The sequence below is a fragment of the Pelmatolapia mariae genome, linkage group LG8, assembly GCF_036321145.2.
Source record: "Pelmatolapia mariae isolate MD_Pm_ZW linkage group LG8, Pm_UMD_F_2, whole genome shotgun sequence".
Lineage (NCBI taxonomy): Eukaryota > Metazoa > Chordata > Actinopteri > Cichliformes > Cichlidae > Pelmatolapia > Pelmatolapia mariae.
Window position 1 is genome coordinate 9,973,168 of NC_086234.1, and position 14,048 is coordinate 9,987,215.

Sequence of the window (14,048 nt, forward strand, 5' to 3'; positions counted from 1 at the left end):
CAGTGCTGAAATAGTATTTTTATTAAATACTTTCAAGATCCAAGTTCGAAGAATAACAAAGCTATGATGAAGACCAACTAACACTCAGACAAACACTTGATAGTCGTCAATTCATGGTTGTATTTCATTGTACATCATGATCATGCAAAAAAACTCCAGCATCCATGTGAAGGCTGGGGAGAAAGCGCAGCCCAATATTATATCATTACAACGCAGGGAAAACATCGAGGGCCTCATACCAAGCTACGGCTCCTGAATCTATTTTTTTTTCTTTAAATTTTGCTTTTTTTTCAAATATTTTTCATGTCACCTATTAAACATTCTGGATGGAGGAAATTCATATTTCAAAAGATGCAAATATCATATATTAACACTAGCTCCATCCGTATTCAGGTAGGTACATGGTAGAAATGTGTAACTGAAACATGCATATAACTAGGTCTTCCCGCTCTGCTTCGTGACATGTGTAGGTCCCAAAAACCTGCACGCCCACACCAGAACTTTCTCAAAACTCCTCCCGACTGAGCAGGCACGATTTAAAACCACCAAGGGTAGATTAGATAAATAAATAATTTAGTCCTGATCAATATCTATCATTTCATTTTGTCTTTACTGCTTCCCTCTTTTCCCTTTTTTTTTTAAAAATTCCTGTGTGCGAGGGACAGTGCAGAACTCCAGCTTGGCAGATCGGCAAATTACCAAAACGACAAAGTTAACAGCAACAACAACGAAAGAACTCAAACCAGTAACACGGAAACAACAGAGAGAGAGAGAGAGAGAGAGAGAGAGAGGTACAAATAAACATCTCAAGAGCAGAGTCTGAACACAGAGGGAGGGGGAGGCGGACACCTTGCAGGTTAGGGGGCGGGGACGGTTTCGGATACAACTGTCGCACATGGATGGAGACGATTAAGCAGCACGGCGAGGGCGGCGCCGATGGTTGCAGCAGCGGTGTGGATATGTTACACAGCTTAAAAACACCACCAGGCGTGCGCGTGTGCATAATATGATATGAAAAGATGGCTCACAGCATTGTGGGATCAGGACTAAGGACACTATTATGAAGGTCTTCATATCTAAATATGCATCTATTAGGCTGAATTTAGGGGGAGGGGTGCTCAAACTACTTTTCAACCGGTTATTTCTTTTATTTTTATTCCCCGTCTCAAAAAAACAACAAAAAAACCCCCCAAAAAAACCCCAAACAAAAAACAGTCGTACGGCCATGGATCTAAAGCTGGTAGCCTACACAAGCGTGTGTATTCATGTTTGTCGTGATCGGTTGGAGAATTTAAATTACAGGGGAAAAAAAAACCCAACAACAAATGTTGCTCCTAATCTACTCGGGGAGGTCACAGAGGTCATGGGGTGATTCCCACTGCCCAAGTGCACAGGATGAGTGTCTCTTAGATACATGTACATATATTACACTTTTCTACATATATCTATACATACACTGTATTTACACAGTGATCATAAACAAACCAGGGCCTTGCAGAAAGCAGAGAAACAGCGTGGGAGGGAAGGTTAAAAAAGAAAGTGGTTAAAAGAGAGAAGAGAGGCGGGAAGGGATTAATGAGGGAGAGGCGGCAGCAGCAGCCCACTCTCTCCATCCACTGCATATAGACACAACAGAACCTGCTAGCAGCTAAGGTTAGCTTTAAATTTGCACAATAAAAATCCCTCATTTTTAAAAACCAAAAAACAACAAAAACTCAGCTGCTTTAAAAAGGAGCCAGAAAACATAATGAAGCGAAAAGGCTCCGGTTATTCACAGGAACGCAAAAGGGATCAGGACGCTAAAACTGCAACAGAACACATACACCCCCCCCCGATTCAGACATTCCCAGCCCACATTCCCACCCCCACAATAACACAGTTTCCGTTCTGGCGAAAAAACAAACAAACAAACAAAATAATAATAAAACAAGCACACAAACACGTAAAAAGCCTAAAGTTCTACACTTTGGTGCGTCATGTTTTTGATATCAAGTTTCTCTGGTCATCGACTGTCTGACTGAGCCAACCTGATTTGTTTTTCCCTCTTTAATTCAGTGGGGGAAATAACATAAACTAAAGATCTCCCTACATCTTAACAGCAACAGTCCAGGTAGTGAGCAGTTTCTACCCAGTAATCCCTAATGTGACCAAAATCTCAGCTGCTAACTTGACACTCCTCCCTGTTCCTCCGTTATTAGATAGTGAATATAAATGCTTGGTTGGGTTTTGGTGGTTTTTCTGGTACATCTAGTCATAATTTACACAGTATATTCATAACTCATACTCATAAACTGTCACAAGTTCAACTGTAAATCCTCTGCTCCCCCAGGACGTCTCATCTCGCGCGGGCAGAAAAAAGATGGCTGCCAGGGGAGGGACAGAGGGCAAAGACGCGCCCTCCAATCAGGCGCCAGATGCATGCATCATCCCATGGGGGCGGAGTCTTGTGTTCAGCCAGCCCCCAGCAGGTCAAAGGAGGGACAGGATTGGTTGGTATCGTGGAGAGGGATGCGATCTCGCCCGGCCGGGCTCCTGGCACTAGCCAATCCACGCAGAGGACGGACCTCTTAAACACGCTCGCTGAAAAAACACTGCCCCCCAAAACACACACTCCAGTAGACTGGAGGCTCAGGACCACTGGGAGAGGAGAGGAGAGGAGAGGAGAGGAGAGGTTGGTACCACAGCTGGAATCATCAGAATGTAAACAGTTCCAAGAATAGTTTGAGTTTATTGCTGGTTCTTATTTTTGTCGTTTCACTAAGTTTGTGTTGGTGTTTTTCTTACAGCATCACAGTCAGTGCTGCTCCAGGACCATCACTGAAATGAACCAATCACATTTTTGCAACCTAGGGATGGCAGGTGTGTCTTCAAGGCTTTCTGCCAGAAAGGCTTTTCTTTAATTTAAGTTCTTACTCCTGTCAAAGCATCTGATTTACTGGAAACCATCTTCGCCTAAATCTAACCCAGATTTCTCTTCTTTTTGCTTAAATTTGATCAGATTTGCCATTTTGGTGGCGCAGCAGTTATCACTGTTGCCTCACAGCAGACAGTCCTGTGTTTGGACCTTGGTAGGGCCCTTTAGCGTGGAGTTAGACTGGAGGCTTGTGCTAGTTTATGCTAGTTTTCTCCAGGAGTTTCAGCTTTTCCTGTCACTGCCCATCTGTGGCCAGATTCTTGATCTCAAGAGTTTGTCCACAGATGGGCAGGAAAACGGCCACAGATAACGGTTGACGATTAAAAAAAATAAATAAATAAAAAATTGAATAATAGTCCAACAAGTCCTTCCATCATCATCACTTCCTTTTTTCCTATCTTCCTTCCCAATTCTTCCCAAAACTTCATTTCTACCTTCTTTTCATCTTTCATCCCTACCAGTTTTCCTTCTTTCCTTCCCTTCTAACCTTTTCTCCTTTCCTTCCATCCCATGACACCAAACCAAGCCTTATTTAAGCCAGTTGAAATAGTCCATGAAGCACCATTAATTTGAAGTTGAGGAAACAACACCAACCTGGTGATATCAGATACACTAAATAAAGTCACATTAGGGAAAAAAAACGACAAGATTAAAATGATCAAGGGTCCAGGGGTAGTTTTAGGGGGCATTTTTGGTCTGCCTGCAGCACAGATTCCCAGCTGGATGTGGCTACTGGGATGTCTCAACATTATTAAAAATATTTAAAAATAAAAAATTTAAATATTTAAAACTGTCTCTCGTGGACTATTTAGACTTTTCTGTAACCGATCATGTTTAACCCAGTAAAGCAGAAACCAAAAAAACTCTTGTGAGGAGTAAGGATGTGTACCTGATCACTGTAGTGGTGCAGCAGGCGCTCCCGAGCAGTGGAAGTGGACGTTAAGCCACTTGCCATCGCGGCGATGCCACACTCTGGTCTCCTCTGATTGGCTGGAACGGGGGCGGCCGGTGGAATCCACGAACTGTGTGAGCCGGATGTAGGCGATGCACGCGGCGTCCTCGCCGATCAGGTGCACGTGTGGGTTGAGCAGGGTGGTATGCACGGGCTTGCTGTTTTTGCTCAACACTGCACAAAGTGGAAGAAATGTCCATGGTCAGCAGCGACCTCCAAGCATGACAAATGAGCTGCAGTTCCTTCAATCCATAATCGGGTCGTACCTGAAGTTTCCTCACGTTAAAAGGTGAAACAACCATATTTAAGCCTGGCATAAATTGGTGTGTATAGCTGATTTCCCCTTCATTTTTTAATGTAAACAGTGAAATCACCCATTAGTATTTATTAGGACGTAAACTGTAAATATTAAGGGCTTGGCTCACTGAAACTATTCAAGTCACTGAGGTGGACCTCTCGATTGAGTCTTTTATGTTACAGTATGCCATTTACGTGTATGTCACAGTTTTCTGTGTTGATGTGATGCAACAGTCCATGAATGCACCATGCTAACAAAGCTTAGCCCTTCACCTTCTCATGCATACATGATTTCAGTGTGGCTGTGTTCATATTTCACTTACAGTCTATGGATCACAGTCCTCACTGGATACAGAGACACCACAGGATTAACTCACACTGACGGCCAAGCAAAAATACTCTTTGACTCTTTGACATTCACTGGGAACAATTCAGCTATTACTGGAAGAACATCTCGTCCCATAAACTGTGCAGTTAGCAGACATGCCAGCTTTACCTGTAGGAGCCTACAGTGTACCTCACTACATGCTTTAATGCCTGATACTAATACTGTATAGTGCATTCTTCTGTTATTTGTTTGTTTGCTTGATTAAAAAAAAGGCTGAAACGTGTTGGTCAAGTAATACTACAAGAGTTGTCGTAGCTTTGAATTCTTGAGATCATTGTTCTTTTTTTTATGCACTTTTATTTATTTTTATATTTAAATCCCTAAAATAAAGATTTTAATAATCACAACCATTTTTGACAGATATTCGTCTTAACTAAGGGCTGAACACTAGTTCAGGCTGTGGATTGACAGAAAAATGAGGGACTGGATGTGTACCATCATCACGGTTACATTTTCCTGGCTAAATCAGGAATCTTTTCCTTTTTTTTTTTTTTTTAACTTTTTTTTTTTTTAATTTATTGGACATAACTGGGTTTACAACCAATTTGAAGGGGCAACCAAAGCTGTATGCGTTGAGCATATTTTCTTTAAATAATGAAATAATGATAAGTTGCAGTTATAAATAGTCCAATAGTGGAGTTTATCCACACTGCCAACTATTCTTGCTATTTCCTAACTTGCCTGGTATTTCAAACCGCTTAAAATAAACGGTATATTATGCAAGTAAAGAAGAAGACTCACAGTTTTCAAAGTAGAATTTGTGAAAGTCCATTCCCTCCACCAGGTTTCCCAGAGCCTCGGGTTCAAAAGAGGTGAGTCCAGGATCACAAATCCTCCTGAACATAAAAAAACAAAAACAAGATGAGCCTGTTACCAAATTGCACTCGTTTCCACTCACAGAAAGCATCTGCTGCTTTTCACTTTTACACACAGTTGTACTCACGTGTAGGCATCAAAATCTCCATTGTTGATTGCTTCAATCAGCTGCTCCGTAATCTTGATGATCTCCTGTTTACGAGCTGCAGACAGAACAAGAGACAGAAAGAGGCAAACAGATGGCAGCTGGTGAGATGCCAGTTGGAAGGTGAGACAATAACAGTGTGGTGGGTTTCTGCACAATGACATTTTGTCTCGTCGCTTCAGCTCCTGCCTTCCTTCACGCGCTCTTCCTCTGCGGCTACGGCTCGAGTCCCCTCTTTAACCTGGTCGCCCGGATCCAAAAGCTGCCTCGTCACCGGAGCTCGACCCCCATCACTGTCTCTCGCTCAGCTTCTCGCCTTTGCTACGACACAACAACTGACTGAACACGACTCTCCGCTGTGAGCACACACTGCCAACCAAACAGAAGCAACAACTCTGCTAGTAGAGATCACAGCCTTCCTCACTCGAGGCCCACTTAGCTTTCTCCTGCTATGACCAACTGTTGAGATGCACAAGTGAGCAAACTTGCCAGACTTTGACGGTTTTATTCCCTCAGCTATTCCATGAACTGATTAACAGTAACAGTCTGATCAACTTCAATCCCTTTCCTCTTTCTGAAACCCCCTTTCACACCCAGGTTTCTTTATATGAAAGAAACTGGTCCACACCAAACAAGCCATAACCTACAAGTTTACCATTTATTTATGCTAGTTGTTATTCAGTGTAAAGTGCCTCTCACACTTTTAAAGTAACCGTAAAACCAAATGAAGAGATTACACGTGGTACAACCCTCCTCTCCACAAAATCAATCAAGCGATATTTTCTTCTAGTCAACAAATTCTATAAAAAACACTAAAACCGGCAATAAATCGAGAGCACTGCATTTTATTCTGTGCCTTAAGAGCTCTACTGATTTCTAAACACATCAGTGAACCACACTGATGGGTCAGATGACATGCTTGGTTATTAAAATCAGCATGAGCGCTACAGCTTATCTTGACTCGTGTAGTTGTTAAGTTGTTCCTTCTACTTTTAAGATGAAAAGCAGAAACAATACAGATGCTCCAAAGATGTTTTATTTCATTACTCAGAGCACTTAAACAACAAATATCAATGGTTTCCAGTAAATAATCGCTAAACATCCTTTCACTTGCATTGTCAGGATTACTGCTACTCTTCAGTATTACAGTATTATCTAGGTCATTTTATGTTAGTAGTTCATAAAAACTTTGTCGCATGCCCCACTTTAGGAGAAAAAAAAAGTTCACACCTCAAAAACCACAATTTCTGTTACTAATGATGTAAAAAGTGAAATAAAGATCAGCACGACAGACACTCGGGAAATTCACATTTATTTTTGCTGTGAAAAATAAAATCATATTCATTCATCTTATTCATTTTCCATGTTTTTCTCCTCATCTATGGTGCACCCACATAATTTGAAAATCACTGCCATATCTAATGGCTGCCTATTACGATTTCAGAGATTATTACTAAGAAATTGTAGTTTAATAATACAATTTGCTATAAAAGTTCTTGCCATCTACTACTGGTGTAAATGATCTGGCATGTTTCTATGCATGTGACGTTAAAGACAGCTTTCTGACGCGATTCACTGAATTAAGGGGACATTAACGTAATTTTTTTTCCACCTGACAAGTTGTATCATTACTTCAATAATAAGGCATGAACACACCTTTAATCACACACACCATCTGGCTGCCTGAAATACTCAGAAGGGCAACAAAACCAGAATAACCTCTTTCTTTCAGCTGCTCCCTTTAGGCGTCGCCACAGCAGATTAACTGCCTCCATCTCACACTATGGTTAAAAGTTAAACCAGCTCTCTGCATGTATTCCTTCACTACATCCATGAAACTCCCCTGCAGCTTCCTCTTTACCTTCTTCCTGGCAGCTCCATCCATTCTCCAATATATATCCACCATCACTCTTCTGCACATGTCCAATCCATTTCAGGCTTGCCTCTCTAACTTCATTTCCAAACAGCTCAGTCCCTCTGACGTCCTCATTTCTAATCTTGTCCATTCTAGTCACTCGCAATGAAAATCTTAGCATCTTCAGCTCTGCCTCCTCTCTTTTTGTTAGTGTCACCCTCTCCAAGCCACACATTATAGCAGGTCTCACTATCAACTTTGGAAATCTTCTCTTTTACTCTTGCTGTCATTGTTTTGTTGCAAATCAGGCTTTACTTCGGATTTTTGACCCAGGTGTTTAAGCTCATCGGCCTTCACTACTTCAACATGGTACTTAAATCAAGACAAGTCAACTGTAAAGAAGCAAAACTGGCGACCAGACGACTTATTTAGAACCAGCTTTTTAAAAAAAAAAAATACTCAAAAAAACCACTAACACACTCGAGGAATGCAGAGTTTTAGCGAGCAGCAGGTAACAGTGAGGCGATGGCAGGGAAAACTGAGTTAGTCAGTGCGGATGTGTTCTTACTCTGCTTAGTGTTGCTTTTAGCAGCGACAGTGTTGCTCCCTAGTGGAGCAGCAGGTATGGATGACTGTGAGAGTTCAGACTCGGGGCAGGAGCTGTTGCCTGTGCTGTTCCATGCAATGCGCTTTACGTCATGCGGTGGAACTGAAACACACAAGGGGTGGTCAACAAACAAAAACATGTAGATGGACAACAGACAAAAATGACAGAAATATGATCATTTACACATAACGCGCGCACACAGCTCATGCAGGGAAAAAAAAAAGTTGATGAAGGTGATGTGGGTTAGTACATTTGGTAGAATAAGAAAGAAACAGCTAACACTGCGTTTATGACAGACATGCAGATGGGTGACATGAGGACGGGGTGGTAGCTGGAAGCCAGATCAGTGCCGCTCTGATCGTGATGCTGTGCGATGTGGAAGTCAGTTAAATGCCTGCTCTGCTCACATCTACTCTACTCTTAACGCTCATACACATTAACATTAAGCCTCCTCTGATGAACTGGAGCACTGAGCAAAGAGACGATCGAAGCCATTGTTTGTTATTTGCTCAAGTTATGCCTGTGGGGAAACTTAGCATGTTCAGGAAGGAAGGCAAGAGTGGAAAATGCACACAGGAAAGAAGTTAGAAGAGGAGGAGGAGGAAGGGAGAGGGGGAGAGATTAGATTGTACTTTAGTGCAAGTTTGCCTTGCAAGAGCAGGAGGATGAAGACAAGAGGTCAACAGACTAGTGTAAAGATGATAGAGAAAGTTTGATTGGTGAAGAATGGTGTATTAAGAGAAATGGAAAAGAAATTAGAAGATGAAAATACACACACACAAAAAGAGTACAGGAAGACTGAGAAAGTGTGAGGACATGACGCTCTATGGCGTGCAGGCAAAGTCAGACAGGCTGCAAGGTCTGTGAGACTGGGCGACTACTTTAGGACGATCAGCTGCAAGGTAAGCAAGACTTCCTCCAGATGGAGCTGTCACATTAGGAGGACAAGGGGATAGATGTAGCCATCACCAAAAAACAAACACAAACACACACACACACACACACACACACACACGCACAAGCACACACAGGTTTCAGGGTTCCCACAGTGGCCCCGATGAAAATAAAAATAAAAATCTGTGTTTTTGAAATGACTTTCCACAATTAGGTCGAACACCTGTACAAGAGTTAACATGAGGAGAAAAGAAACATAAGACAGGGTCTGTTATTTTTTAAAAGTTTGATCAGAGCAAAGTGACGTTAAAGGGGACCCGTTATACTTTTCCTTGTTTTCTGTCTGTTACAATAGTGGATGCTCATGTTAAACAAAGTGTCATATAGCCAGAATAAATAATACGTTTTTTTCTACTCTTGGTTCTAGATGATATCAAAAACATAATTAAAACGGTCGTCTGAGGCACCCGTCCCCACCGTCCGCTGTTCAAAACCTTCTGTTTGCAAGGGGCAGCCAATCAGAAAGAAGTTAGCGTAAAGAAGGGGGGTTGAAATGAACTACTGATCACACAAAACAACTTTAGTAGAGTCAAAGCATTAAAAACAAGATGGTGTTAAAGAAGCATAACAGGTTCCCCTTAAAGTGTCCATTAGAAGAAGTTACACAAGATCTGTGTTGCCTTGCTCTCACACAGCGAGCAAGAATGGAGAGCAGGAAGTGTGTCAGCAGTCAGTGTGCTTAAAAAAACCAAACAAACAGCATGTTTGTCATAACTGCTAAAAGATTATTCCAGTTTATTACAACCTAGTTTCAATAAGACTGCGTATAAACTAACTGCTCATATCTGGAAATGCAGTGGCACTGTTGAGGTGAAATCAAATAGGCCAAAAGCACAACTGACCGATTACCCAAGATGTAAAGCAGTGACTTAGTGATTTGGTGGTTTTCGAAGAGAACATGATGCTGATCGTGTGGTCACAGTCAGAAGACTTCGCTTGAAGCACTTAAAATCTGCCTGTTTACTGTTTTTAAAATTATTGAAGCAGTTTGGGATCATCTTGACAGAGTAGAGTAAAAGGCAGCAACCATCCAAAGAAGAGCTTTGTCCTTCAAGAAGCCTGGGGAGCCATCACTGAAGACTACTTAAATGACAAGAAAGCTTACCTAAGAGTTCAGGATATGTTGAAGAATAAAGGCGCTCATACCAAATATCGACTTTCAAGCTTATTATGTACTGTGTTTCTATGCATGTTTGCACGTTTCAATGCATCGCTGCACCTGTGTACCATTCTCCTAACAAAATATAAAGAAATGAATCGTGGCTCTAGACTTTTGCAAAGTACATGCTACCATCACTCACCTTTTTGTGTCAAGATAATGATTATAGTAATCAACTGTGCAAACGTCACAGAAAAATGTTTTTTTGTGTATTTGTGGGTGCGGTGAATGAAATATTAATTAATTATCTGAATACTGAAACGTCTGAATGGAAACCTGAGTCCAAGAAATAGTTTTCCTACTGGGGAAATAAAGATTTCTGTCATTTAATTCAATGACTTGTTTCAACTGGAATCTGTCATTTGTCAATGTGCAGCAAATGCTACTGAAAATAATAGGTTCAGAGCAAGGTAGTGCTGTCGTGTCCCCATGATCCTGTTAAAAAACTGATTATTTAAGCCGTGTTACTAGTGGTGCAACGGATCAAAAATGTCACGGTTCCGATCGGATCACGGTTTTAAGTCACGGATCGGATCAATTTTCGGATCAGCAAAAAAAAGAAAAAAAGACAATTTTAACATTTACTTATTAACTTATTTAAGTATTTTTTGCCTATTAAAAACATTCAACTCAAGACTTATTCCACGGAATTATATAAAAACAAATTAAGATGCAATATAGGGCAGTACAGGGCTTTGTGTCTGCCACTCCGCTGTGATATAATGAGCGGTCACGGTCACGTAGCTTTCCGTTGACCTGGAGGTCCACCCATTTGTAGTTGGGCAACAGAAGATGCCTGGGACAATTCAGCCATAACTTTAAACTTTTCCTGCTCATACATGCCTGGGTACGATCTTGTCACTGAAGTGGACACGCAACGGGATATCATAGCGTGGCTCAAGCGCGTTCATCATAGTTTAAACCCCTAGTTTTGCACAAGGATATACGGCCTCCCGTCTGCAGCTAAACACCCCAGTAGCTTTTGTAATAGCTTTAGCCCGGTAAAATGCCGGGCTAAAGCTTAAATGCCGCAAACTCCTCTGCTCCTCCACTTGGACCGCTAGCGCTGGCCATAACCATCGCTTGACAGACTGACCACGCGCACCATACACATACTTTTTTTCCTCCTTTTTCGAATCTTCGGATCACGTGCGCCCCGAACCGTGGATTATGGATCAACCGTGATCCGTTGCACCACTACGTGTTACACAGCATTAATTGGAAAGCCGTTGCTACAAGATGGCCAAATGGTGTTGTTATGCTAAAACTACCAAACTAAGATCAAAAATGCAATAAACTGGAATTAACCTACAGAAATTTGTAAAAGCCAAACATAAAGGTGAATCATTTCAAAAATCTAAAACCAGTGGGAACCCTAAAAGAAAAAAAGCTTGGTGGATCAGAGTGAGGGTGGGGGCTCAGAGATGTAAGACGTTATTGCCGGTGACTACAGAAAGCCAGGGTGGGAGTGAGGGGGGGGGCAGGTGGTGGTGGGGTTGGGGTGTGGGGGGTGTTATGTCCTGGCCAGAGGCGACCGTATAGCTTTCCGGTTGCCATGGATAAACTTACTGGCAGGTGAGCTTTGAGGTGAGGGCAGAAGTGGGGGCATCTCCTCTGTGGCGCTGCTCTGACTCAGCGCCGTACTGTCCGCTAGAACACACATACAAAACGCAGCCAGACACACAATAAATACACACATACACACACACGACAGACAGTCAAAAGTGTGACAGACGCGTCGTATCTCAGCACACCTGCCAGTCAGTACAGTCCAAAAATAAATAAATAAAAAAAAACCTGCACACTTCACTAAATGGGAGACAGAAAGAGAGAACAGGATAAAGGGAATAAAACACTGGAGTACCTTTCCTACCTTTCATTTCCTCCTCGTCGTTGGTGGCATTGCTTTCTGTTGATCCCTGGGATGCAGAGGAAAGAGACAGACACATGCTGAAATCAAGCGCTGCCAGGATCCGGCAGGATCGAGCCCATCAGGTGCGTGTGATGCTCTGCGTCGGCTTTCAGACAGAAATAAAAACAACAAAACACACATCTCACCTTGACGCCATCGGGAGCATTGTGCACCACTGTGCTCTGAGATTCCTGCGATACAGAACAAAACAGTTAGTCCAAAATATTGTCCTCAAACAGTGCCTCTCAACTGGATTTAAAGTGGGCCCCTTTATTTCTACCTCAGCCAAAAGCTAAAACTTAAACATCTTCACAACAGCTGGTGGATCCAAAACTTTCAAGAGTGCCCGTGGCAATGGAGAGGAGACACTTATTTTGGGCTGTAACTAATGAATGTCTCGTCTATAAAACACCAGAAAAGAGTTTGTAATTTCCCCAAACGTTGGTCACACACTAAAATGCATCTTCAGATGTTTGTTTGGTCTAAACACAGAGATGCTCTCAGAGAAGACGAAACACAGGGGAATCATCTGCTGAGAGCTCACTCAATCAATTAATAGCCTCATCATTTCTGGTCTGTTATCATTTATCAGATTTTACTGGAACTACAACGAAATAATGAGAGCATACAGCGTTATTGTTTTACAAAACACAGTTAGGAGAATTAAATGCATTAGCTGCAGTTTTCTGTTTTATGTGTGAAAGTATCATGAATATTACTTTGAAAAAAAAAAAAAGAAGCAGATTCTGTTAGCTTTTAAATAACCTCAAAACAGACACCTGATACTTGACCCGAGACTTCACAGAGCAAAGAAAATGTGGCCACAGTCCCACAAGCACTGGGTCAAACAGTTAACGTCCCATTTTAAACTGGAACAGTTTAAATACAACGCCCGAGGCTGCACCCAGAAGTACCATGAGATCTGGCAACTGTTTCTGTCCCATTTCAGGACGGAGCTTCTTTCCTTTCACCACACAGTCTGTCCTTCTGTTTGTTTTCAATTCTGCTCATATAACCGAATCCAATAAATGCATAAATTACTTTATGGAAGGAGTTTTGTACTTTTGAGTCCTGAGTGCTAATCCATAAATAAAAAGCTTAATAACTATTATTACTCAGTTTAAAATATTAAAAAAAATACGTAATAACAAACCCTCGAGAATGAGAAGCTGCTCAGATTTTGCTCAGTTAAACGGGTAATATTTCATGATAATTGCTGCAGGTTAACAGTAGGTTGATTGGCTCCGTGTAGTTTTACCGTGTATGCATTACATAACTGGGGAACTGCTCTCTGAGCTGATCATCAGTTTCTCTATTAGACGTTTTTTTAAACATAATATCTGTGTCTTTGGGGACCTGTACCTCCAGTTGAGAAGCACTACCAAACCAACCCGACAGTGTTATCCAACCACAACACTACAAGATGTAATTTAATGCATGCTAGTAAAAGCTTCTCAAAACCACAGCATGCTAGTGCTGAATTGGAGCACAATGGTCAAGTTTTTCACTACAATGAGGATGTCAATGGGGATGTTATGGATGGTGCGAGGTTAGAATGACAAAGAACAGCTGGCTAAAATATGTAGATGACAAAGAAAGATGTTAGGATGGGAAAAAGATAAGAAAGTAGCAGATTGAGGATTATATAGAGATATAAACATGGGGGCCATTACATAAGACTGAATTATACTCGGCTATTAACAGGTGGAGGTCTCCAAACGGGGTCTCGACAGCTTTACGAGCTGCCACTTTAGGCTGCACACAGTCCTGCAAACAAGGTCATGCTCCTGTGGCTGACAGGGTGCACATGTGCACCTGTTTAGATTTTTTTTTTTTTAACTAAATTTAAATAATTTCCAAAAGTGTTTTACCTAAATCAGGAGCACACGTGCACCACGGATGGTAAGCTTTTTGGGACAGGGGATGTTACAGAGCAAGACCTCCTGGGTGGTAGATGAAGGATGACAAGCAGATGATGGAGGATGAGGCCCAATGGGTTACTATGCAACTACTGAGGGGACAGGGGGGATTAAGAGGCAGGAACTGACA

At 41.8% G+C, this 14,048-nt stretch overlaps 1 protein-coding gene across 12 annotated transcripts in view; it reads right to left on the reverse strand.

The window, feature by feature from the left end:
- The window catches only part of LOC134633748 (calcium/calmodulin-dependent protein kinase type II subunit gamma-like), a 41,070-nt gene continuing 27,022 nt past the window's right edge, over window positions 1-14,048 (reverse strand). For 4 of the 12 annotated variants that reach the window (XM_063482758.1, XM_063482761.1, XM_063482757.1 and 1 more), the window contains 8 exons: window positions 12,146-12,190; window positions 11,952-12,006; window positions 11,657-11,737; window positions 7,936-8,076; window positions 5,495-5,570; window positions 5,293-5,387; window positions 3,804-4,040; window positions 1-2,637 (listed from right to left, as the gene is read on the reverse strand). In XM_063482758.1, the coding sequence (XP_063338828.1) occupies window positions 3,808-4,040; window positions 5,293-5,387; window positions 5,495-5,570; window positions 7,936-8,076; window positions 11,657-11,737; window positions 11,952-12,006; window positions 12,146-12,190 (726 nt within the window). In that variant the 3' untranslated portion in view covers window positions 1-2,637; window positions 3,804-3,807. The remainder of the gene's footprint in view (window positions 2,638-3,803; window positions 4,041-5,292; window positions 5,388-5,494; window positions 5,571-7,935; window positions 8,077-11,656; window positions 11,738-11,951; window positions 12,007-12,145; window positions 12,191-14,048) is intronic. The other 8 variants (XM_063482765.1, XM_063482766.1, XM_063482764.1 and 5 more) reach the window with 4 other exon arrangements.